General features: G+C 39.2%; 1 protein-coding gene across 1 annotated transcript in view; it reads right to left on the bottom strand.

Moving 5' to 3' along the window:
* The window catches only part of ERN1 (endoplasmic reticulum to nucleus signaling 1), a 55,915-nt gene extending 35,041 nt beyond the window's left edge, over window positions 1-20,874 (bottom strand). Inside the window, exons 1-2 of the mRNA XM_029283536.1 lie at window positions 20,860-20,874; window positions 18,070-18,190 (exon numbers count right to left, since the gene is read on the bottom strand). Coding sequence (XP_029139369.1) covers window positions 18,070-18,190; window positions 20,860-20,874 — 136 coding nt within the window. The remainder of the gene's footprint in view (window positions 1-18,069; window positions 18,191-20,859) is intronic.
* Window positions 20,875-24,894: the final 4,020 nt, after the last annotated feature.

The following is a 24,894-nucleotide window of genomic DNA, read 5'->3' as shown; positions in this document are numbered from 1 at the left end:
TCTATCTATCTATCTATCTATCTATCTATCTATCAAACACTTTAACCAGCTCAGAGCCTTTTAATAATTGAGAACCATATAAATTGCAGTAATAATCAGAAAGCCATAGTTTTATACATTCACTAAAATACTAAAATTACAAATTTCTCTCCTTCATTACAGAGGCACCAATATAAACTGAGTCCTACTCCTCTTCCATTTTTTCCTGATCAAATAAATTGAATAAATAGAATACTCATGCACCCAATGTGCCAAAGGACCTCAATATATATTTATTTTCCACCATTTCTTTGTGCTGCCCTACAAAAATTGCCAAGTTTCTTCCACACAGGATAAATTCCATATCAATTACCGAGGATAGCCAAACTTTCACATATTCCTCAATACTGGACCAGCAGCAGGAAGTCCTAGGTTTTGATGGTATGCGTTTTCTAGCATGGTCTGATAGTTTAATTACATAAAAAGATTTCTGAAGAGTCCCTGTCCATTTCCATGCGCACTTCCAGATTAATTTGTCTGTGTATAAAATAATACAAATTTAAATTCTGAGGTGTGTCTCTCAAGTAAGTTGAAGGTTTCTTTTTTTTATTGCCATTTTATGTTTTTAAAACACATAAACCATTCAATGCTTGAGTACTGTATTGTCACTCCTGGGACCACCTTCTCCAGATAATATTGGTTGTCCCAAAGGAATCAGGCTGGGGGAGGATACAATGGAGGCCTACTTGTGACCAGTAAGCCATGTTAGCTCTTTGAGGTAAACCAGGTCAAGAAACAGAAGCAACTTGGATTCTAGGAATGCTCTTGAACACTGTAGGACAACAGAACCTTGAAAGCTACGGTACTTAGAAATTCAGTCTGCCTTATCTTATATCAAACAAAATCAAGGAGGGCAGGGTTTTTAAAAATTTCTTTCTTGTGCTTTCTATTTTCTTAGGGCTGCGTTGCTGTTTTTCCTTTTAATGGCCTTTTCCCAAGGCCAGTTCTACATTCATGCAGAGACCGAGAAAGAGACATTCTTATTGGCATGTCCTTTACTTGGAAACTGCTGGCTCCCAATATTCATGCTGGATCTCACCGTCTGTCCTTCAGGAAAACTGGTGAACGTTGTTTTCTTACACAGAGCATTCAGAGACTTTAACTGAGTGCCTCAATAGATTGTGATTTAATGTTGGAATGTTTTTTTTTAATGGATGTTTCAATATATGTATGTTGTAAGGCAGTGGTTCTCAACCTTTTTAATGCCGCGACCCCAACCGGTCGTAAGTCAAGGACTAAACCGGTCGCAAGTCGAGGACTAAACAGGTCGTAAGTCGAGGACTACCCAACTGGTCATAAGTCGAGGACTTTCCCTGCCCGGGAGCGCCGCGCATGCGTGGTTCCGCCCCTGCGCTGGCTGAGGCGTAGCTGGCAAGCGGCAGAGACGGAGCAGGCCGACCACCAGCTGGCCCAGCCCAAGGGAGGTAAGGCACCCGCCGGAAAAGGGGGAAAAAATGGCGGACAAAAAAATGGCGGACAGCCTTGCTTGGCGACCCCCATGAAATGGTCGATCGACCCCAAATGGGGTCCTGACCCACAGGTTGAGAACCACTGTTGTAAGTCATCAAAAGTCTTACGAATAAACAGCATACAGATGTTAGAGACAAGTGTTCACATGGAAGCTAGTGAAACCTTCAACAAAATGGAGGAATCCGAAACAATCTGGCAGAAAACTCCATCTCAGTCCCTCTGAACTCTGACCTGAATAGAATTCAGTGTTTGGTAGAAAGAGAGTGTTTTCCCTCTTCATTTGATGTTATCATCCCCCAGGAGATATTATCCTCTTTGTCTTTGCACTCTGCCATTCTCTTTTTATTTCTTTTTTTCATTTATTTATTTAAAAGGCATGGAATCAAGAAGAAAAGAAGGGGGAAAAACCAGGAAGGAAAAAAGAGACTTATGAGCAATATAAAAAGAAAAAATTCAACGTATCTTAAATTAGCGCTGCGTATTGAAAAATCTTTTATCAATCGAAGACTTCAGAACATTATTGAAGTCAAATTGATACTCAATAATTAAAACAGTAGCTGCTATAATATGAATTATAAATCAGAATTAAGGATCAACAAAGATTTCCACCTCAACTAAGAATGCTTATTTAATGAATCAAACAGGAATTGATATATTAAGATATCTAACTTCAGATGTAATACAGGCCATATGAACAATTATAATCCATAGTTTAGAAGTTGAATTAAATTCTCCATTAGACTTGTTCTTCAAATATGAGAGCACAATATAGTTAGCCATCCTTTTTTATGTTTTATAATAAAATGCATAAAGCATCCTAGCCACTGTTAACATATTCAGAATGAGCCTAGTATACCTTACTTATGGGAATATAAAGCTTAGTAATATTTGATAGAAAAACAGCTGCCTAGAAAGATAATTCAACTTTTAACATTTGTTTCATTCCACAATACATCATCTTCCAAAATTGTTGAGCTTTACAACATTACTAACAAGCATGAAAAAAACCTGATCTAATTAGTGCATTTCCAAATTATTAAAGTAAATGAATTAATATATTTTAGTAGACAATACTGGAGGTAAAAGATCTTGTACTACTTGTGCAACTTTCACAGTAACTTTAATATTTGTTTTCCATTGCTGCATATTGATTGTCCTCTTTAAATACTTCATCCATTTAATCATATTATCTTTAACGTGTTTGGATTCTGAGTTATACAGCACTAACAACTTATAAATAAGCCCCAGGCCATGTTGGAAGTTTGTCAAATTCAGTCAAGTCTCAGTATTTCATCTTATTTTTGTAATTCCTTTTTAACTATGTTGCTTATTTGAAGTCACAGGAATCAGTAAGGTGATTCTGACCATTCTGAAGAAAGAACCTCAAAAGATTTCCCCTTTGTTTTATTAATCTCTTGCAGTATGGGCACTTTTTTCCACACTGATCATTTCTGGGGTACAGTGAATTCACCCAAATGAAAATAATATTACTGAAGCAAAGGAAGATAGTCTGGATTGATTTTTTTTTCTTCACTCCGTACTTTTACTACTTTGTTTATGATCAAATAAGTTGAGCGCTTCTGTCTTTATTGAGCCAAACACCATCTGGGAGTCCTGCTCCTTCAATAAAGTGGTACACCTAGCTTGATAACACAGGTTGAAATTTCAATCAATCAAACCTTTATGACAACCTTGAGGCCAGAGAGCCCAGCTATAAAATGCATAACCCTATTAAGTATTATCAATAAAACTTAAAAAAAAAAGAAAAATGTGTTTTTAAAACTTTTATTAATAATAATTATAGGTTGAAATTTGGTTTTGCCAATATTCCATTTCTTAAAAATCATAAACCTAAACCCTGGCCTTTCATTTGACCACTCAATTTAATACATTGTCTTCAGTTCCCATTGGAATAATTTGAAGTACATTCATTTTTTACTGTTGCTCTTCTAATCAGTTTTAGTTGTCTTCATCTTAAAAACATTTCATACTATGTTTTTGAATGCAATAATTGTTCTTAAATAAAATGCATTGTTTTTTGTTAAATAAATTCCCGGTTATCTAATTTTTAATAGTGGTATTAAACCCTGTCATTTATGGCAAATATTGCATTTGTTTCAGAGAAATTCCAATGTAATCATTTTTATTAATTTGATATCCTGATATCACCTTATATGTATTCCGTTCCCAGTATCAGAGAATCCCTTGGATGACTAACTGCAGTATAACCTGCATATAATTTTAATTAATGTTCTTGACTTGCCAGCTTCATTCCTAAAATTTTATTTATCATTGCCTTAGTGTTTTGTTTTTTTCAATGGTCTGTACTTATGGGAAAAATGAGTCTCGGTTCATCTTCTTCAGAGCTATAAATATGAAAAACCATTCCAAATTATCAAAGGCTTTTTCCACAATAACAAAGATCATAGCTGCTTCCTTCTTTCTCTGGTTTATCAGTAGCATTCAAAAGATACATTCATTCATTCATTCATTCATTCATTCATGTCCTATTTCTCATTTCCCTCACATAATGTATTACCGGTATATTAACCCTCATGTATCAGATTGCATTTGTTACTTAAAAGATTAGTTAATCTCTTCGTAAGTATTGCTGCAAAAGTCAATAGAGAGAAATAGGCGTATATATTTCTGGGCACAGAGGGATTATGACCTTTTTTGTAAATCAAGGAAATAAAATGTGAAAAAGGAAGAACTTGATGTTATTGTATCTTATTCATTACCTGATTTAATGGTTTAATGAACATTTCCTGGAAGATAGTATCAGAGAAAAATCATCTGGTCTTGAAGTTTTTCTAATAACAAAAAAAGGAGATTTAACAGTGTGTACAAATTATAGCAAAACAATACTTAGGGCCATCCAATGCAGATTAGAGCCCTATATGAAAAGGGAGAAGCTAGACTGAAGAACACTGTCAAGGATGAAACATTGGCAGCTACAAGCCTCTGCGTTTCATCTTGCTTTTAGATTAAGGGGTGTTTGTGAGATGTTACTTTCAAGTGGGTTAAATGGAGAAACAAAACCTCTTCAATTCAGCTGAAGACCGTGAGAGCCTGAAGCCTTGTCAAGGACACAGAACAGGTGTGGATTTGAAGCAGACGGTTCCCATAACAAAGTGAAATTGTTGATATGAACTATGTAAGACATTGGGGGTTTGACTGCAAAAATTATTGTTTAAGTCTATGAATTGGTGTTGGAACCTCAGAGTTAGTTTTGCTTTGACAAAACCATACAGTGTATTCAATAAACAGTAAGATTTTCGGAAACGGAATGAACCAGGAGTTTTATTTGGATTCTTGAGCTGGATGTTAACAAACACTATATTGCTGATATATGCTGGATAATTAAGAATGCCAAAGAATGCCAAAAAGAAGTCAGCACATGCTTCACTGATTTTAGAAAAGCCTTTGTGTTGACCAAGTTGTGGAATGTGCTTAGAAAAATGAGAAACCCATAACTTCACATTGTCCTCATATGAAAACTACATATATGTCAGGAAGCCACAGTTCAGCCAGAGCATGGTGAAACAGAATAGCTCCAGGTTGGCAAATGAGTGAGATGAGGTTGTATACTTTCCTTCTTATTTATTCAAACTTTATATGGAATATATATTGAGGGAAGCTGGACTGGAAGAAGTTGAGTGTGGTTTTAAAACTGAAGGAAGAAAACATGAATAACCGGTGTTACACTGTGCACTACTCTAACAGCTAAAAAGGATCTCCAAGGTCTGCTGGTAAAAGTCAAGGAGCAGCAGTCAAGAAATACATTAGCACTTGGAAGAGTAGTAGTGAAGGCCCGGGGAATACTGTTTAGATGTCAGTATGTGTTTATATCTACAAAATTCAGAATCATGGAGGAAGTGGTTTTCTCTGTGACACTTTATGGAAGTGAAAGTTGGACTTTTAAGAAGCAGGATAGAAAAAAAGTATTGATGCTTTTGAATTTTAGTATTGAAGAAGACTCAGAATCCCATGGATAGTCAAGAAAACAAACAAATGGATCACTGAATAATAAAGGTAAAGGTTAAAGTTTCCCCTGTCCAATCATGTCTGAGTCTAGGGGGCAATGCTCATCTCTGTTTCTTAGCTATTACTTTCCCATTGAAGTGGTACTTATTTATCTACTTGTATTTGTATGCTTTCAAACTGCTAAGTGGGCAGGAACTGGGGCAAGTAACAGGAGCTCACCCTGTCGCATAGCACTTGGGTCTCAAACCTGGGCTGTCAGCTTTCCAGCTGAGAAGCTCAGCATCTTCAACTGCTGAGCCATCACGCCTCTGAGTAATATAATGCACTATTTTGTATAATATATCATTTTTGCATTTCCTCTTTAATGAGATCCCTACAAAACTGAAGAGAAGCCCAACACACAAAGAAAGCTGCAGTCTGGTAAACAAACTCAGCCATACCAGACTTCCAGGTTTCATAGATATTATTCAGATGCCTGAGTTCCTTGTTTCCATTTTGTTCAGGAAGAATTGACCAAGTTGAAAAACTTGCGTAACTGCTGGGAATAAGAGACTATATATTTGTACATTTGTGAATATGACAATTTGTTGAGTTTGAGTTTAAGTACTTGACCCAACTAATTTCCAAATTAAGTTAGAAAGAGCTATCTCCCAATTTAGTAAGGTTTCAGGGTGTACACCGCACCATGGTCAAAAGGCCACTATTTCAGCTGTCTACTGTACACTTGCGAATTTGCTTATGCACATGAAAAGAAATCCAGCAACCAGCTGTTCAATCATTGGCAGGCTAGTTTTGTTATTATTTTGTAACAGCCACACAAAGAGCCATAATAACTTTACTGAGCAGGGAAAAAACCCAAGTTGTCAGATTCACATGTACCCATGGTAAAACCTGTTTGACAGCCGGGATTTTATAGGTCAACAACAGTCATATCGGAGCCAAAAAAACTTTATAAGCATGTTCCCTTTCTATTTGTTATTCCCTAGGGTTTGGGTGAAAGAGAATACTTTCTTAAACTACTGTTGCATTTCAGGTTTTTCAAAGAGTACTATGGGGAAAGATTTAACTGCTTTTTCACTGTGGCAGATCTTGTAAAACATGGCTTAATTTTTATAGTGCATCCAATTTTGTCATTGCTAATCATTGCTACCTTTTAAAAGGTTATAAAGTAAGGATCACTGCTAATATTCTCACTCTATCCCTGCTATTTTTCTTAAATATTTTAGAAAATTGCTATCCAATTATCATATTTTGCTCTTATGATTCTGTTAAGTAATAAAGGCAGTATTCTTTTCCATAACAAAACCATCTCCCAGCCTGTATTCATTGTCATCTTTCTGTCAATTCAGTCAGCAGCTAGATACTTCAAACAATCAATATTACATAGAAAAGTAAATAACAATGTTCATTCAAAGGAACCTCTGTAAATAAGACATGTTTTGAGAGAATGAGAGAGAGAGAGAGAGAGAGAAAGACAGAAAGAGAAAGAGAGAAAGAGAATGAGATAGAGAGAAAGAGAAAGAGAGAAAGAAAGAGAAAGAGAGAGAGAATGAGAGATCAATATTACATAGAAAAGTAAATAACAATGTTCATTCAAAGGAACCTCTGTAAATAAGACATGTTTTGAGAGAGAGAGAGAGAGAGAGAGAGAGAGAGAGAGAAAGAATGAGAGAGATAGAAAGACAGAAAGAGAGAGAATGAGAGAGAAAGAGAGAGAAAGAGGAAGAGAGAGAGAGAGAGAGAGAGAGAGAGAGAGAGAGAGAGAATGTGTATGTACCTTTGAATCGGTTTTTTGACTCCTGGTGACTGCTTAGATTAGACTAATTCCCACAGTTTTATTGGCAAAGATTTTCAGAAGTGGTTTGCCACTGCCTCCTTCCTAGAGCTGAAAGTGACTGGCCCAAAGTCACCCAGCTAGTTTTGTGCCGTAGGCAGGTCTAGAACTCATAGTATCCTGTTTTTTACTACCATATTATTATACATTTCAAATTAAATTTCGGTATAAAATAAAAATACAGAAAAAAGAAAAAAAAGAGAAAAGTGCTAAGGAAAAAAAAGAGTGGGGACTTCCGACTTTTTATAGTGCAGTAAAATATCAAACCTCTCCCCTCAATTCATAACATTTCAAGCCATTTCTATAATAGCAAAACCATTTCAATCACCAACATTTAAAATCAAAGTTTTATTTTTTTCGGTTTTGAGCAAAATGTCCAGAAGCGGTTTCCAAGTAGGGTCTTTCGGTTTCTATCCCAGTGCCCCTAGACCACTACACCAAACTGGCTTTCACAAGGAGCTCTCTGGCCCAGCAATATTTTTCTGACAAGAGGTAAACTGCTGCTCTAGGAAATGTCTAATTGTAATCATTATCCATCATAAGCTCAGCAGCCTTCTCTTCCTGTTTGGTTGAATGTAACTTATTTTCAAAACTCTATTGCTTTAAAATATTTAACTGTCATTGGTAATAAGCAGGGAAAAACCTAATCCTATAAACCTACACATTGTCTAATTTCATATCTATGATTCCTAGCAATAAACTCTCAATATTAATGTATCCCTTGTGAAGATATACTTAAAGCTTCCCTAAACCTATAACTAAGTAGGGCATGAGTTCTAATATTATTGAAGAAGAAAGAAAATGGACAATGATTTTTTTGGAGATTTTTTTCCAAACCTGTCATAGTTATACTAACGGCAATCCTGGTCCTTATTGTTATTGCTTTTCTCAACTCAACCCAGTTCCAAATGTTAGTTATTCCTCAAACTGGGCAAACCATTTTGGCTGATTCTTATAATATCCTTCCTGAGAAGGGTGATTTCAGCTGACTGCGATATCCAGACCTCAAAGTGGCACTTCATATTTTGTTTTCAATTCCTTTCTGAAAGATTAGACAAATTGATGGCAACAAGCAATAGGGTTTTACATAGTTTGTTATTATGCTTGGCCGCAGTCACCCCAATGTTTAGATTGGATTTGTCATTTTTGTTTATCTAAGAAGTCCTTCCCAAGGACCTGGGATAGACAGGTGTTGCTTAATAACCCAGGTGGCCAGAAAGGCCCAACAGAGACTCCACTTCCTTAGGGTCTTGCGAAAGAACAAAGTGGAACGACGACTGATGACCTTCTTTTACCGGTCCAGTGTAGAAAGCGTCCTCTCACATTGCATTATGGTGTGGTATCCTGGCTTGACAGCCGCGGATAGAAAGACACTACAGAGGGTGGTGAGCACAGCATAAAACATCGTGGGCTGTCCCCTGATATCACTAGACGACATCGCTAGGGCCCGCTGCCTTAGAAGAGTGAGGAAAATCCTCAGGGCCGACTCACAGCCTGGTCAGCACTTCTTTACTCTCCTACCATAGGGTAGGAGATATAGAAGCATGGCCAACCGCACTAACAGGCTGAAGAACAGTTTCTACCCATGGGCTGTCAGATTCTTGAATGGGAAATAACTCCATGTATGATAGACTTGCGGGGCCGGCGCGTTGTGCAATAAGTTCACATGGTGCGATAAGATGGTGTGTTTGTTGTCACTGTGAGTTGTGTTGGGGGCTCAGCCAATCTCATTGTACACATGTTGTACTTTGACAATAAAGGTTGATTTGAAGATGTAAACTGTTTGTATTTTGTGATTATTATTACTCAATTAACTGTAGTTTCTCCACTGTCTACTTATCTGTCTGGTTTCCCTCCACACAGAGCTGGAGGAATTTACTAGAAGGATGAATCTATAAGAATTCCAGGAAGTCCTTTACTTTAAAATGAGGTATTTCTATACAGTCACTTATGGCAGCAAAATTCTTGACAGTTTTGTATTGGTTCTTTTGATAGAGAGGCTGGAGGGGAGGATGGGCTGCCCTTTTTCTAAAGCTGGGGAAGCCTGCATTGGGTCATTGCTTTGATAACTGATGCTCCCTTTTACCAGTCTGAGAACTAATTTACACACTATCTTTTGCAGGATAGTTAAATATTGCCCTGAGCAGATCTTCAGTCTTCTAAATGCTGTATTCGGAATATGTGGACCAGAAAATAGAGCAAAAAGGTACTTGAGAGCATGTGCATGCACAAACTTGGCATTTGTCTATGCCTCCTTAAACCAAAGATATACTTTCCTTGGACAGTGTAGTAGCCACACAATCCTGAAAAAAGATCCAGCAGACTTAAGAAAGTGCAGACTGATACTATGGGATTGCTCCGAGTACTTTATTGGCAATGACTCTGAAGTACTGCAAATTATTAGAATTTGTTGGGCAAAGACTTCTAAAAAGTTAATGAGGCATAAATTTTCTTAATGAAAATGACATGGATTCTTCCACAGAATCTGTTCTTTTATATTTTTAATTATTCTAATTTAGATGTTGCTTTCCACAATGTTTTCTGGGACTGAATTTAAGCTACCATGTCTTTAATTTCCAGGCAGCTCTCCTGCCCAATGGATCTCTTTTTTTAATTGACCTTACATGATTTTAATAATAAGTTGCATATCAGCTGGAAAATCAACAACTGTACCTTTGAGTTCTTTAAAAACTCCTGGGCGTATGCCATCTGGACAAAGTAACTTGTTAATTTTTAATCTGTCAGTTAGACCTAGAACAGTACACACACACACACACACACACAGAGCCATATATATCAATAAATCCATTTTACCTGCATAGCTCCATCTTTGATCCTTGGTCACACCAGAGCAGAATAGGATTAAATGTTGGGAATTATTGTTCAATAGATCAATTAGAAAACATTACATTCAATATTTATTTCTCCCTATGGTCTGTTATGAGTGGAGGAGGGTTCTTGAATTATAGAGTTACAATTCATAACTTTTATAAAATAAACAAAAGCGTAGCTTTATATATCTAAGATTCTTGAGTGAAGATCGTGATCAGTCTTCTTCAGAAACAAAATCCATCAAGCTTTGTCTCTCCAACGACAGTAATACAGAGCTGCTCCTCTAAATTGTGGCAGAGGTAAAGTTTAAGATTGTATGGTGTTAAGAATTGGTATCTGAGTATTGTTGTATTCCCCTTAAGTTTTGTTTTTTAAGACTCAGATTGATTATGCCAATCAAAAGATACTATGCAGATTAACATATAATTTGTTCTCTCTTCTTGTTTTAAAAACTTAAAAATAATAACTAGATTGTCTGGATCTCTTCAAAAATGGATAATCTGAAGCATGGCAATTGCATAATAAAAGTCTTTATCTGATGCTCTGGTAAGAAATGAGGATGGTATTTTTAATTATATAATTATTATTATTAAATTATTTTCCATCTACAACTTTATATATCATTGCTTAGGAAGGTTTTTATGAGATTTCATATGTTACTTAGGAAACCATTTCTGATTAGAGCAGTGGTTCTCAACCTTTTTAATGCCGCGACCCCAACCGGTCGTAAGTCGAGGACTAAACCGGTCGTAAGTCAAGGACTAAACCGGTCGTAAGTCGAGGACTACCCAACCGGTCGTAAGTCGAGGACTTTCCCTGCCCGGGAGCGCCGCGCATGCGTGGTTCCGCCCCCTGCGCCGGCCGAGGTGTAGCTGGCAAGCGGCAGAGACGGAGCAGGCCAACCACCAGCTGGCCCAGCCCAAGGGAGGTAAGGCACCCGCCGGAAAAGGGGGGAAAAATGGCGGACAGCCTTGCTTGGCAACCCCCGTGAAATGGTCGATCGACCCCAAATGGGGTCCCGACCCACAGGTTGAGAACCACTGGATTAGAGCATTCGTATGTTAAATTAACCATATTGTAATATAAAATATTTGAATGATTGAGATGAGTAGCCTTAGCAGTGAAACTATAGTGAACAAATTTTTGAATTAGAGGCTTCAGAGATGACATAGAAGCAGGGCTTTTTTTCTCATAGAACGCCCAGAACGGAGTTCCGGCACCTTTTTTGGATGGAACCTTGTAGGGTAGGCAAGGTGGGTTGTATGACGTGTGTGAGTTCCGGCACCTTTTTTTTTTTTTTTTTTTTTTTTTAGAAAAAAAGCACTGCATAGAAGTATGGATCCCTTTTCAGTACTGCTTTTCTTAAACAGATTTGGTCAAATTATTAATTATGAGCTTCTTGTTTTCTTCTAAAATTTATATTTGAAATTTGAATCAGAAGCGTATAGATGGAATACAGAATAAATTTGAGTGTGTGTGTTTGTGTTTGTGTGTGTGTGTGTGATTAGTCTATAATCATATTAAACTCAGAACACTCTCGCAACAACTTCCAATAATATGAACAATATTTACATATGTTTCTTATGTAAATAAATAGATAGCCAATCTTAAAGATTTTTCTTCATGAACGATAACAGATTCAGGTAAGAAAATAAAAATTGGTTCAAAATCCATTTTGATCCAGGTATAGATGAAAAAAGATTTAATTAGGCTTTTACCAGAATTGCTACGATCAAAGATATCTCATAGTTTTGCATTAAATGTCAGAAGCAAGCTTACTTCATGCTATGTTCTCAATCAAGAGATGTCATATTAAGCCAGCAATGATTTTAAAAGGAGTTTTAGCATAATTACCCCATCAAGGTTTTTTTCAGGCACAAAAATGTGGTTTTCTTGTATGGAGCCAAACAAATAAGCATTAAGTATCTTAGAATGCTTCAATTGAGAAGGCTGTGTTCAGATACGGATCTAAAAGGATACTTCAAATGCAAAAACATTTTTAATAAAACTGGATTATCCAGTCGGAACAGTTCTGATCAATCAAAAAGACATTTTGCAATACATTTGCTTTGAAACTAATGGTTCCTCTGTATGCATGTCAATGTGCTTCCCTGTTTCCATCTATCTTACCACACTTCTCCAGAGAGACTGGTGGTTGGTGCTGGGCCAGAAAGTAACATGTGTTATTTCCTGTGCTGTGACAGCTTGTTTTGGGTTGGGAAAAAAATGGCCCTTGCATTCCTTCCTGTGCTGCTTTTTCCCAGCCCCAAAGTAGCAACCTCCTGGATGGGGAACAAGCAAGAGGCAGCATTTTCTCTGCTGCAAGGGCTACATAGACAGCCCTCTCCCCACTTTTCCTTCCCCCACTGAGATTTCCTCCTCCAAATTTACACTGAAAGAGGAAGGTGTCAGCCCTTAGAGCAGGGGTAGGCAACCTTGGCTCTTTTATGACTCGTGGACTTCAACTCCCAGAATTCCTGAGCCAGCCATGCTGAGGGGAAAGGGAGAGGTTTCCAAGCTGAGCCATGCTGGCTCAGGAATTCTGGGAGTTGAAGTCCACGAGTCATAAAAGAGCCAAGGTTGCCTACCCCTGCCTTAGAGGTAATCCAGATAAGAAGCACCAACCATGAGTCCTAGCACTGCCTTTATTGTAAAGTTACAGTAACACAATCTCGCAAGTCTGAATGTACAGGTAGTCCTCGGCTTGTAACAGTTCATTTAGTGAACCGCTACAACGGCACTGAAAAAAGTTTTCACAGTTACCACCTTTGCAGCATCCCCATGATCGTGTGATCAAAAATTCAGATGCTTGGCAACTGGTTCACATTTATGACGGTTGCAGTAGCTCGAGGTCATGTGATCCCATTTTGTGACCTTCTGACAAGCAAAGTCAATGGGGAAGGCAGATTCACTTAACAGCTGGATGACTAGCTTAACGACTTCAGTGATTCACTGGGAAAAACTGAGGCAAGAAAGGTCGTAAAATGGGGCAAAACTCACATAAATGTCTTACTTAACAACAGAAATTTGGGGCTCAATTGTGGTGACAAGTCGAGGACTATCTCTCCATCTCTCCACCTTTGCAGCTCAAGAAACTAGGGATGATCCCTCTGAGGGGTTGGCCATGCCCCCATTGCTTCTGCGGCTAAGCTGCCTCTTATCTGCCTCTTATCTGACTCTGTGGTTCCTCCTACTCTCCTCTTTCAAAGACATTCTCACAGACCACTATTGAAGGTGTCTACTGCTGTTGTTTCATCTGTTCTTGTTGCAAGCACTGTGTCTAGTTGTTTCTTTCAAACCTTTCTCTGTGCCTTCAGGTTTTCTGGAAGACTGCTTGGAGCCCAGTGGGCTACCAGGCTGGGGTGGTGTGAGGCAAACAATGAACACTACATAATAAACTCTGCCCTTTTTTGAAAGTGCACTGTGACATTACCACACATGGACAAAAGGGGAGAGAGTGTTTTCCTCATTTTGGCAAATGCTTCAGATCTTACAAAAGCTTGGGGGGGGGGGGAGAGGGGGAATTTCACTTCCAAACTCTTACTGCCCTTGATGTAAGATGCTTACTATTGTCTCAAGGTCACTCATGCTCACCTTTCCTCAGCTCAAAGCTAATTACGTTATTTTGGCACAAGAGGCAAAAAGTCCCATATCCATATGCAAAAAGTCAAATTAGCAGCAATTTTCTACCTCTTCAAGATATTGCAAATTGCAATGCGCGTTTAGTATCCTTGTTAACAATAAGTTCAAGAGGTTTTCTCAGTGGAATCTCTAGCTTCTTATCCTTTATCAGCACAGAATTAAAACCAGGAATATCCAAATTACATCACTGTATAGTAAGCAGATCAGTAAGTAATATACTATCTAACAAATTAAGCTATTTCCGTTATTATCTTACAAATCCAGCTATTTCCAGGAGAATTACTTCTGGAAGAAGAGATGACAGCATGATTATTTATTTTGGCTTTGTAAACAAGAGTATGCTAGTTCACTTATCAATACTCAATAGAGCAGCTTGATACTCAAAATTATTAAATAGTTTTTAGCAGTACACTGAGACTGTGCTAATAAATATTTCTATAATGCCTGTATCAAATGCTTTAAACTTTAATTCTCATGCCTTAAGAGCAGGTACACAAGGTTGATGGCAAGGAACTGGAAGGATAAAAATATCTGGAACAGCCATACTCCTATCCTATTTATAAGCTGGCAATTTTGGGTGGTTTTTTTTAAAGCCATAAATGTTAATGAAGAAAATTTTGGTTGTGGTGCATTAGCCTTATAATGAATTTGTATTGGAAAAAAATGACTTAAAATATAATGTATTTCCAGATGAGAAGTAATGTGCAAATTACAATACACAGTTTTACATAGCCTTCAATTTCAAATTAACTTATCTGAAACTAAGGATCATTAAAGTCAGTACAGGTAGACCTCGACTTTAGTGACCATTCAAAGTTACAACGGCACTGAAAAAAGTGATTTATGACTGTTTTCCACACTTATCAACTATTTCACCATCCCTATGGTCACGTGATCAAAATTTGGATGTTTGGCAACTGACTTGTATTTATGATGGTTGCATGTCCTGGAATCATACGATTACCTTTTGTGACTTCTGAGAAGCATAGTTAATAGTGAAGCCAGATTCATTTAACAATCATATTGCTAACTTAAAAACTACAGTGATTCATTTAACAATTGTGCCAAAAAAGATCATAAATAGGGCAAAACTCACTTAACCACTGCCTTGCTTAGCAACAGAAATTTTGGCCTCACTCTGGTCATAAGCCAAGGATTACCTGTATTACCTATTTTTGAATAATTGTATCCTTACTTTCTACTTTAGGGTTGTATCCATTTAACAGACCTCAACAATTGAATAGTAGTTTTCTTCCTCTCCACAGTCTCCCTCACCCACATGTGCTCTGCAAAATAGCACTGGACAGATTTAGGGAAATGCAGAGATGTGAAGGTCAGATTTATAGCATTAGATTTTTGTTGTTCATTTAAAACCATAATAAAATAAAATAAAATAATCCTCCAGGGAAAGATTGAAGGCAAACGAGGTCCAGGCAGAAGAAGAACATCATTGCTTCAAAATCTAAGGGACTGGTTTGGGCAAAACTCAGCAGCACTTTTTCGTGGGGCTACTGATAAAAACAGGATTGCCAACAACAACAACAAGAAGGTTTTTCTCTCTTATACCCTCCCACTCACTCAGACACATGCATATCCCTCTTTTCTATGAAATTTATCAATACGCATATCCAGCTGACTGAAGTGTCCTTTCACATTCCCAAACAATTATGGACTGACAGCCATGGGTAGACTTCAATGTAAACTTCATCTGTGCGACAATCCCTTGAATAGGAGCTCAATTGTTTTTGTAGTCTAGAGCAGCGGTTCTCAACCTGTGGGTCGCGACCCTTTTGGGGGTCGAACGACCCTTTCACAGGGGTCGCCTATATTTCCGATGGGCTTAGGAACCGAGACACCACTCCACATCCGTCTCCGCACGGCCTCTTCCACCATTTGCAGAGAGAGAGACAGAGAGGCACTTTCACTTCCCTGCTCTCTCTCTCTCTCTCAGGTGGACTTACCTCCTGCAGGGCTCCTGATTGACCCTGCGCCCGGGTGCCCAACCCCCTGGGAGAAGTGCAGCCAGGGCCTCGTGGCCTTGGAGCCGCCCGGGGAAGCCCCAGGATCCCTGCTGGGAGCGGCCCGCTGGAGGCTCCGCTGAGCAGGCCAGCCCTCCCGCAAGCCGCGGCCCAAGGGAGACCAGCCCCTGCGATCCCCAGCCAGCCCGACCATTGGACCCGCTGGCCAGGAAGGCGCGCTGGAGTCCAGGCTGCCGGGAAGGAAGAAGGAGGTAGGAGAGGAGAGCCGCCTCCTGGGGCCCAGCACTGACGGCAGCTTCCTTGCCCTCCTCTTCCTCCTCCCATTCTTCCTCCTGCTGCCCCCAAGGTGGCTCGGGCGGGCACTGGGGCAAGAGGGGTGCCTGGGGGGGGAGCAGCTGGGCTGGCAGAGGGGCTGGTGGGCCGTGCAGCACCAGCCCCCACCGCGGCTCCATCGGATGGGCGGAGGGCGAGGCTGGGCAGCGCGGAGTCCCGGCTGGGGTGATGGCAGCGATTTTCTCGCCCTTCTCCTCTCCTTGTTCCTCCTGCTGCCCCCAAGGCAGCTTGGGCGGGCACCGGGAGGAAGAGGGGTGCCTGGGGGGGAGCAGCTGGGCTGGCGGAGGGGCTGGTGGGCCACGTGGCACCAGCCCCCACCGCGGCTCCATCGATAGACGGAGGACGAGGCCGGGCAGCACGGAGTCCCTGTGGGGGCGGCGGCTGGGCTGGGGGTGGCTGGGACCCCCGACGATGCAGCAGTAGCCACCACCGCCACCGGAGCCGCTGCCTCCCATCCTGCTCCCCCTCTCCACCCGTTCGGCTAAGGACGTGGCGGAGGCTGGGCCGGGGCGGAGGCTGGGCCAGGGACGGTGGGGACTCCCGACGATGCTGCCGTAAGAGAGAGAGAGAAAGAGAGAAAGGAAAGAGAGAGAAACAGAGGAAAAGAGAGAGGAAAGAGAGAGAGAAAGAGAGAGAGAGAGGAAAGAGAGAGAAAGAGAAAGGAAGGAGAGGAAACAGAGAGGAAACGTGGCGGAGGCTGGGCCAGGGGCGGCAGGGACCCTCGATAATGCTGCCGTAAGAGAGAGAGAGAAAGAGAGAGAGGAAAGAGAGAGAAACAGAGGAAAAGAGAGAGGAAACAGAGAGAGGAAACAGAGAAAGAGAGAGAGAGAAAGAGAGAGAGGAAAGAGAAAGAGAAAGAGAAAGAGAAGAAAGAAAGAGAGAGAAAGAGAGAAAGAGAGAGAGGAAAGAGAGAGAGAAAGAGAGAAAGAGGGAGAGGAATGGTGCTTCTCCAACCAGGCTGGGCGGAGACGGCGGAGCGGCCTTCCTGCCCCCTCTCCCCAGCCAGCTGGATGGGGGGTTGGGGGTCACCACAACATGAGGAACTGTATTAAAGGGTCGCGGCATTAGGAAGGTTGAGAACCACTGGTCTAGAGCATCTGCATGATCACTACACATTCTAACTGCCACTTAAAACACATTTCCCATTCACAAAAACATATAGAGAGAATGGGATTGCCAAATATATGGTTCTCCATATTTTGCAACTCATTAACAACTTATTCTAACCAGTCCTTTTATTTGTACGAAAAGTCTGTTTACTTATGAGAACAGATCTACCTATCCATTACAGATAAAACTATTTCTATCTGAGGAAAAAAAAGTATTGTGGCACATGGCATTTTTCTCACAGTTTTGTTGGGAAATAACCAGTCTGGATATATAGTATAGTTTATCAGGATGAATAATAGCATGCGGTCATTGCAAAAGGGGAAGAAAACTCTGAAGTTTTGGAAAAGTCCACCCAGAGCCTGGAAACAGCTTAAATTTCATATCAAAATTAGGCCACACTTTAATTAAGAGCTTTCTGATGGCATGAGTCTTTCCCCGCCTATCCTAGATGCTGAGCCCACAATTATGCTACCACCTTTTTAAGTAATCTGACATTAGACTTTGAAGGCAACTATTAAAAAACAGTTTTCTAGGAGTCCTGAAGATAAACAGGCCTGAGAAATTGGTACATTGGGCAAGCACTGTACTCATGCCACTTGAATTCAGCAGTAGTTTCTTTGAATGGTCATGTCTAGGTTTATTCTCTTAATCATGTCTAACTTGGAAATACTGTAAGTCTCATTGAAATCATAGAGTCACAACCAAATAATAAGCAACCATGCATAGGCTTCTCAGAATATGATTTTTTAAAAACAAAAAACAAAACTGATTCCGACATATGTTAACTTTGCAATTACCACAGTTAATTTAGAGAAGGGCAATATTAGCCTCTCTTCTACTCACCTTCCTTTAAAGTCCATTTAATTGACCCTGTTCTCTTGCTGACTGCATGTAAACTCCCATCAAGAGTTGAAACGAACAATAATGTCTCTGGCAAAGTCACTGAATTGGCATTTCCACAGCTCTGGAAAAAAGAAGAAGAGCAGAAGCCTTACATTTATTTTGTTGTTAACTGAGGAAGGTGAAGACTTGATAGGAAGGGCAAGAATGAGTATTCTTTCACACAATGACCAGTTTCTCTTCCTTGCAAAATAAATAGGCTAGGTAACACAAGCAACCCAAGCAGGATTAAACTATTTTAAACCTGTGCTTTTTACTAGCTTTCCTACTGTTGTTACCCATATATCGAATGTTGGGCACTTTAGATGTTTAGCTAGAAGGAAAAGAAGCCATGGTACATAACCATCCTTAATCTGAAGAGCACATTGTGCTAGTCAGGGCATAATTTAGATCAGAACACAATCCATCCACTGCATAGAGAGAAGCCAAACAAGCAGTACTCGTGAACTTGATTTGCCCTTTTTCTGTTTTCCTTCTACTGTGTGGGCACCAGGAACAAGGAACTTATGGCCTTAAAGATGCTGCTGAACTATCAGCCCTCACCCCATAATGGAGGATGGAAAGGGATCCTGGGAGATGTAGTTCAGCAACAAATGAAGAACCTCAATTTTCCTTAAAGAAAGATGGGAGAAAGAGAGCAAGGACTGTAGTCATCATGGAAATCATGTAATACCATGTCACATAAATAGGTGAGAATAGGATTTTCTCTGTTGTTGTTATTGTTCTTGTGGTTGTCATTTCTCCAGGTTTTATGGGAGATAGTTGGCACACATTTTTAAAACTGACCTTTGTTTTACTGTTTATACTATAGTTTTCATCTATTTGTTACTTCAAATGTAGAAAACTGAGCTGTTGGCTTGGGGAACAATCCTACTAAAAAGGTAACCTCAGAGACTGCCAAAAATGGTGTGTGTGTGTGTGTGTGTCTGTAGGGATAGGCCTCAATTTACCAACCCTTGTCATAAGACTAAGAAATGCTCACCACCTATAATTCATAAAACTCTGGAGTAAGGCATGCAAAGCCCTGAAACAATACATTGGCGCAGTACAGGTAGTCCTTGACTTACGACCACATTGAGCTCAAAGTTGAGTTGTTAAGTGAGTTTTGCCCCATTTTACCACCTTTTTTGCCACAGTTGTTAACTGAATCACTGCAGTTGATAAATTAGTAACCCAGTTGTTAAGTGAATCTGGCTTCCCCATCAGTTTTGCTTGTCAGAAGGTTGCAAAAGGTGATCACATGACCTTGGACACAACAATGGACATAAATATGAACCACTTGCCAGGCTGATCGTGGGGATGGCTGCAAAGGTAATAGATGTGAAAAGTGGTCATAAGTCACATTTTTCAGTGCCATCGTAACTTTGAACAATCCCTAAACAAACTTTTGTAAGTCAAGGACTACCTGTATTTCTTAGGCAATTGAGTAATGAAGAATAGAGCACAGCCAGTGTTGTGGCTGATCATAATTAAGGGCTAAATTCTTTCTCCTTTGAAGAAAGAAAAGGGAGAAGGTCTGAAGAAAGAGGATTGAATGTTGGGACAGTTAGAATTTGGGTTCGTTGGCGGTTGACAGAGGAAGGAGGAACAGACAGATATTTCTAAACACCAGTTTCCATGAATGAAAAGACAGCAACGACCTTCCTATGTTTGCTCAGGGAAGAAACCTCCCATTAAAACCTGTGGACAACGCTGCTGCCTCAGCAAAGCACCTGTAAACTCTTGGTGGTCTCCCGGTGGGGGAAAAGCGGAGCCAGGCAGGAAAAAGCAGATCCTGCTAAAGTCAGAAAATGAAAAAATACGATGAATTTTGTCAGTTAAAACAATGGCTTAACTCAGAACAAAACTTAAAACATCTACTAGTGTTTCTTCTTCTTAAACTCTACCAAACAGAAAGAAAAGAAAAAGAAAAAAGGAGCTCTGCCTGTAAAGACAATTGCCCCAGGCTGATTTGGGATACCACCAGTGGTGAGATTCAGCCGGTTCGCACCACTTCGGCAGAACCAGTAGCTAATTTTTTGTTGCCCAGGCCCAAAATGGACTTCCGGAAGTGGCATCCACACAGAGAACCGGTTGTTCACATATTTGAATCCCACCACTGGATACCACTTAATGTTGCCAAAACCAGAGAGATCTGATCTCTGAGGTAACATCCCGTGACAAGGTTGCATGGAAATAAGCAGATGCTCTGAAACTGCAAGGTGTCTCGTGTTAACTAGGGATAGAAAAAGAAAAGGCACCTCATGTCCCAAGATAGTTTAGGGACCTTCATTGCCTCAAATGAAAATTACCAATAAAACAGAGGAACATGTACATTAATTTTTTTCAGGGGTTTGCCTGCAAACTGGGGTTCTCTTCAAAAGCCTATCAGGTTTTTCACATTCCATCAGCAGGGCTCTGACCATGAGTATTTTTGCTGTAATTCTTTTATCTTAAAAACGACTGTTTGGTAAGAGCATTTTGATTGTTTAGCCACCTGCCATTGCCTGAGAAGTTTCAAAAGTATATTTAACACACAAGTTATTACTGAAACTCTTAAGGGCTGAAATGACATTTTTGGGCATAGTACTGATGTTTTTCAAAAGACAAGAAACTGACTGATCGGAAACAAAGATGTTAATCATATTGAATTATTTTACACACAGTGTTTGAAAAAGAAAGATACAATCGGTTTCAGAATAGGGTTTGTTATTTTGAAAAAGTGAACAAGCATTTCATTAACAATTGAATTACCTTCTGTCCAAACATAGCTATATTTGTATATGGTAAGCAAATACACTACAGGATCAAATGAGTTGTTTTATCCAATTCATATGATTTCATAAAAGATTTATTCATCAAATAAGAAATAGTTTTGGAGGTCCTTCCTTAGGAAAAAAAAAGAGCCCTTTTCAACTTCCTTATTGAGAAATCCAAAAGATCTTACAGAAATATTTCTTTTGCAGAGATATTTCGTTTGCAGTTTACATGTGCCGAAGGTTGGGGTTTTTTTAAACCACAAATGGGAAACTGTTCCTCAACTGCACCTGTTAATTGAATGCTTAGGCTCTGTTACTTATCAGCACCTACCTATTTTTTTGTGATAAAGAATTATTCTCACATACATATTATATTATAATCTGGTATATTGACTATTTTAGATGAGTTTCCTGGAGGAAGATTAAATCAGGATATTTCTGAATGCGTGTATTAATTTTACAGCAGTCTCCATAATATTATAATTTATTTCATTAATTTTATGCTGTTTGTTTATAGCACCATATAGTACCAGTGCTATATTTTATAGTTTTTTTTAATCACTGAAGCATAATTTTTATAATTAGATCTTAGTGTTATAAAGTCCTATTATCCTATGCAGTAATCCTTGTAATTAATTATTAATATGTTATGCCATATCTTAAATTGTTACCCCCTGGGAATGATTTTAAATGTTTTATATTTTATACTGTTTTAAGACTGGCTGACTCACTGATTGATCATTATACAATGTTTTTGGCATTTCTAACTCTCCCTTGAAAAAAAGAAGTCTGGGCTTGAATAAATGTTTGAACTTAATTGGGACAAATGTAAATTATGTATCTCCTAATTTATTACATCGGATTTTACATCATGTGTTTAGTGTTCCTCAGCCCCATTAAAAGAGGGATAAAATTTAAGATGATGAATTCGTTTTCATCACATATAAAGTTTTGTCCTACAGTAATATCACATTGCATAGTCTTTATGTTTTCCTTTTCACAATAGGCGAAATCTAATGATGATTTTCTGCTGATGAAAGTGTTTCAATCTGTGGCACACCAAAGATGGAGATGCAACTCCATCTTGCATTCTGAAATATGCTCCAATGGTCCAATCCCCTTAGAGCAGATTTTTAGGCGGAATAGGACAATTCGCCATGGCCAGCTTGCTGTGGGACAACTTGCCATGAAACAATTCAACAATTCAAGTTAATTATTTAAAATGATTTAAAACATATTATAATTTTTGTCATTCACATTTCATTTTGTCCCCCTTTTGGCATCGTTTCTTTAATTACTATATATCACCATTTCTTCAAGGTTAGTGTAACTCTTGTTCTGCAGGAAATTGTCCCGTGGCGAGTTTGCTGTGGTGAGTTGTCTTAGACCCATTTGGAGGGTGCAAAAAAAGCAGAAAGTCCAATCAGCGGACTTTAAAATCAGGTGGGCAATGTTAAACTTCATCCTTTAAAACTAGATGAAGTGGAAGTACAGAAATTATATCTTAAATTAGTGAAATAAACTTTGTTACAAAAATAATTACCGAGCTGAGTGGGATTTTCCTTCAGTTAATTGCTGTTTAATAGCTAATTATATTTAAAAGACTGCAACTGTTAAATATGGTGCAGGATGAAAAGAACTTGCTTTTATCTTAATCATCTTTAAGTGGCATATACCTAAACAAAACACCTACCGTACTAAGTTTTAGGAGAAGATTCCATAGGCTGCATTTCCAATAACAGAATTGGTGGGATCCTTCAAACTCAGGCTCTAAGCCAGAGTTCCCAAACCTTTTTGGCATTGTGGACTGGGGTGGGGGGTGGGGAGAGGGGATTGTTCAGCATGCAGGCAGGCAAGCATGTGCATGGGCATGTACAGCTACATTTGTGTGAGTGGTGGGCATGCGTGGCCGCCACTTGCTCAAATGGAGCACTCTCGCCCGCCACTTCCGCAGCCCAGTTCCAAAAGGCTCAAGGCCTGGTAGTGGCCTGTGGCTCGGGGGTTCGGGAACCCTGCTCTAAGCAATGGCACCATTTGCCTAACATCGGATTTTCCAATGCAAATGAATATTCTGCAGATCAAGAATGCTGCAGAATAGGCTAAAAACTTCTGAAATTCTATGACATTAGCAGAACAAAAACTCCTCTATGGGATAAGGAATAGAGATTATTAAAAAGGGATACTATACTAAGCACTGTTAAGAACTGGACAAATATTTCTTCAGAAAAAATGTCAATATGTTCTTTGATTGATTCCATTATCAGTATAGAAATAATTTACATACTACTACAAGCAAAAAGAGAAGAAGAAACACAGTCCAGCGTTTAACTGTTTGCAGAATTGTGCAATTTGCACATTCTTTTTTGATGAGTTATTAGGAAATTCACAGCCACAACCAATAAAAGGGAGGGCGCAAGGATGATCCAATAAGAGCTGGACCATGTTTGCTTTTCATGAAAAGGGCCCCCCAGTATTGATCAGCTTGTAGCTTTGGATATTGCTATTTGAGGTACAGGTAGTCCTCGACTTACAACAGTTCATTTAGTGACTGTTCCAAGTTACAACAGCACTGAAACAAGTGATTTATGACCATTTTTCACACTTATGACCATTGTAGCATCCCCGTGGTCATATGATTGGAATCCAGATGCTTGGCAAGTGCTTCATATTTATAGTTGTTAAGTGAATCATTGCAGTGTCTCTGGCTCACAGATTCTCCTTTTGACACCTTCTGACAAGCAAAGTCAACGAGGAAGCCAGATTCGTTTAATAACTGTGTGACTAACTTAACAACTGCAATGATTCACTTAACAATTATAGCAAGAAAGGTCGTAAAATGGGGCAAAACTCACTTAACGAATGTCTCATTTAGCAACATAAATTTTGGGTTCAGTTCTTGGTCTAAGTCGAGAACTATCCGTGGTAATTTTTATTCGGTTAAATTTTACCTAACAAGCTGCAATCAAATACAAAGACTGAAACAGCCACACTGCCATTAGATCATTTAAGACCATTTTTTAAAGTACTGTTCTCTTGCTGATCCTTACCCATACCAAATCTTTGAAGCATTATTTTAAAGATACTCTACAAATTATAGATGTACTACCTCAACAGGAGAGAGGGTTCCCCCCACGAAATTGCACTTACAGCTGTTTGTTGATTTTGAACTAAAGACGCATCCAGAACATTTGCTAACAGTGTTTTGCTACATAAACGTTGCCATTTGCCCCTTCTTTTATGGTGGAGGCACAGGGGTGTAATAAATGAAAGGGAGCAACCAAGCTACTGAATTTGAATTGAAAAAAGATCAGAAATCTTGCCTGTTAATTATTTGTTTCCCAAATTAAAGTAAACTTTATACACAGGGCTAACTTTTCAAAAAAGGGGAGTTATTTGATGTTGATACTCTCAATAATAGTCTTTTTTATATACAGGTAGTCCTCGATTTACAACACTTCATTTAGTGTTGTAAATGAAGATACAACGGTGCTGAAAAAGTGACCTATGACCATTTTTCACACTTATGACCATTGCAACATTCCCCGTGGTCACGTGATCAAAATTCTGAAGCTTGGCAACTGATTCATGTTTATGATGGTTGCAGTGTCGTGGGGACATGCGATCACGTTATGCGACCTTCTGACAAGCAAAGTCAATGGAGAAACCAGACTCATTTAACAACCATGTTACTAAATTAACTGCAGTGATTCACTTAACAGCAGTGGCAAGAAAAGTCGTACAATGGGGCAAAACTCACTTAACAAATTTCTCAGCAACATAAATTTTGGGCTCAGTTTTGGTCGTAAGCTGAGGACTCCCTATAGTTCACTAAGATTTCCGTATTTCCTGTGATACAAGTACACATCTTTCATTTTAGCATTACAGCTTAACACCTTAATGAAGTACAGTTCAGTCCTCTGAGCAACTGGAATTTTGAAAGAACTAATCAGTTTATTACATAAACTAACCGTGAGGGGTGGTGCCCGTAGAAATGAATGAAGAAATACATGACATTTTTCCATTCACTTCT

Source organism: Protobothrops mucrosquamatus, unplaced genomic scaffold (genome assembly GCF_001527695.2).
Source record: "Protobothrops mucrosquamatus isolate PMUCROS unplaced genomic scaffold, P.Mucros_1.0 scaffold124, whole genome shotgun sequence".
Lineage (NCBI taxonomy): Eukaryota > Metazoa > Chordata > Lepidosauria > Squamata > Viperidae > Protobothrops > Protobothrops mucrosquamatus.
Note: the sequence above shows the minus strand (reverse complement) of the source record. Positions and strands in the feature narration are given on the sequence as shown.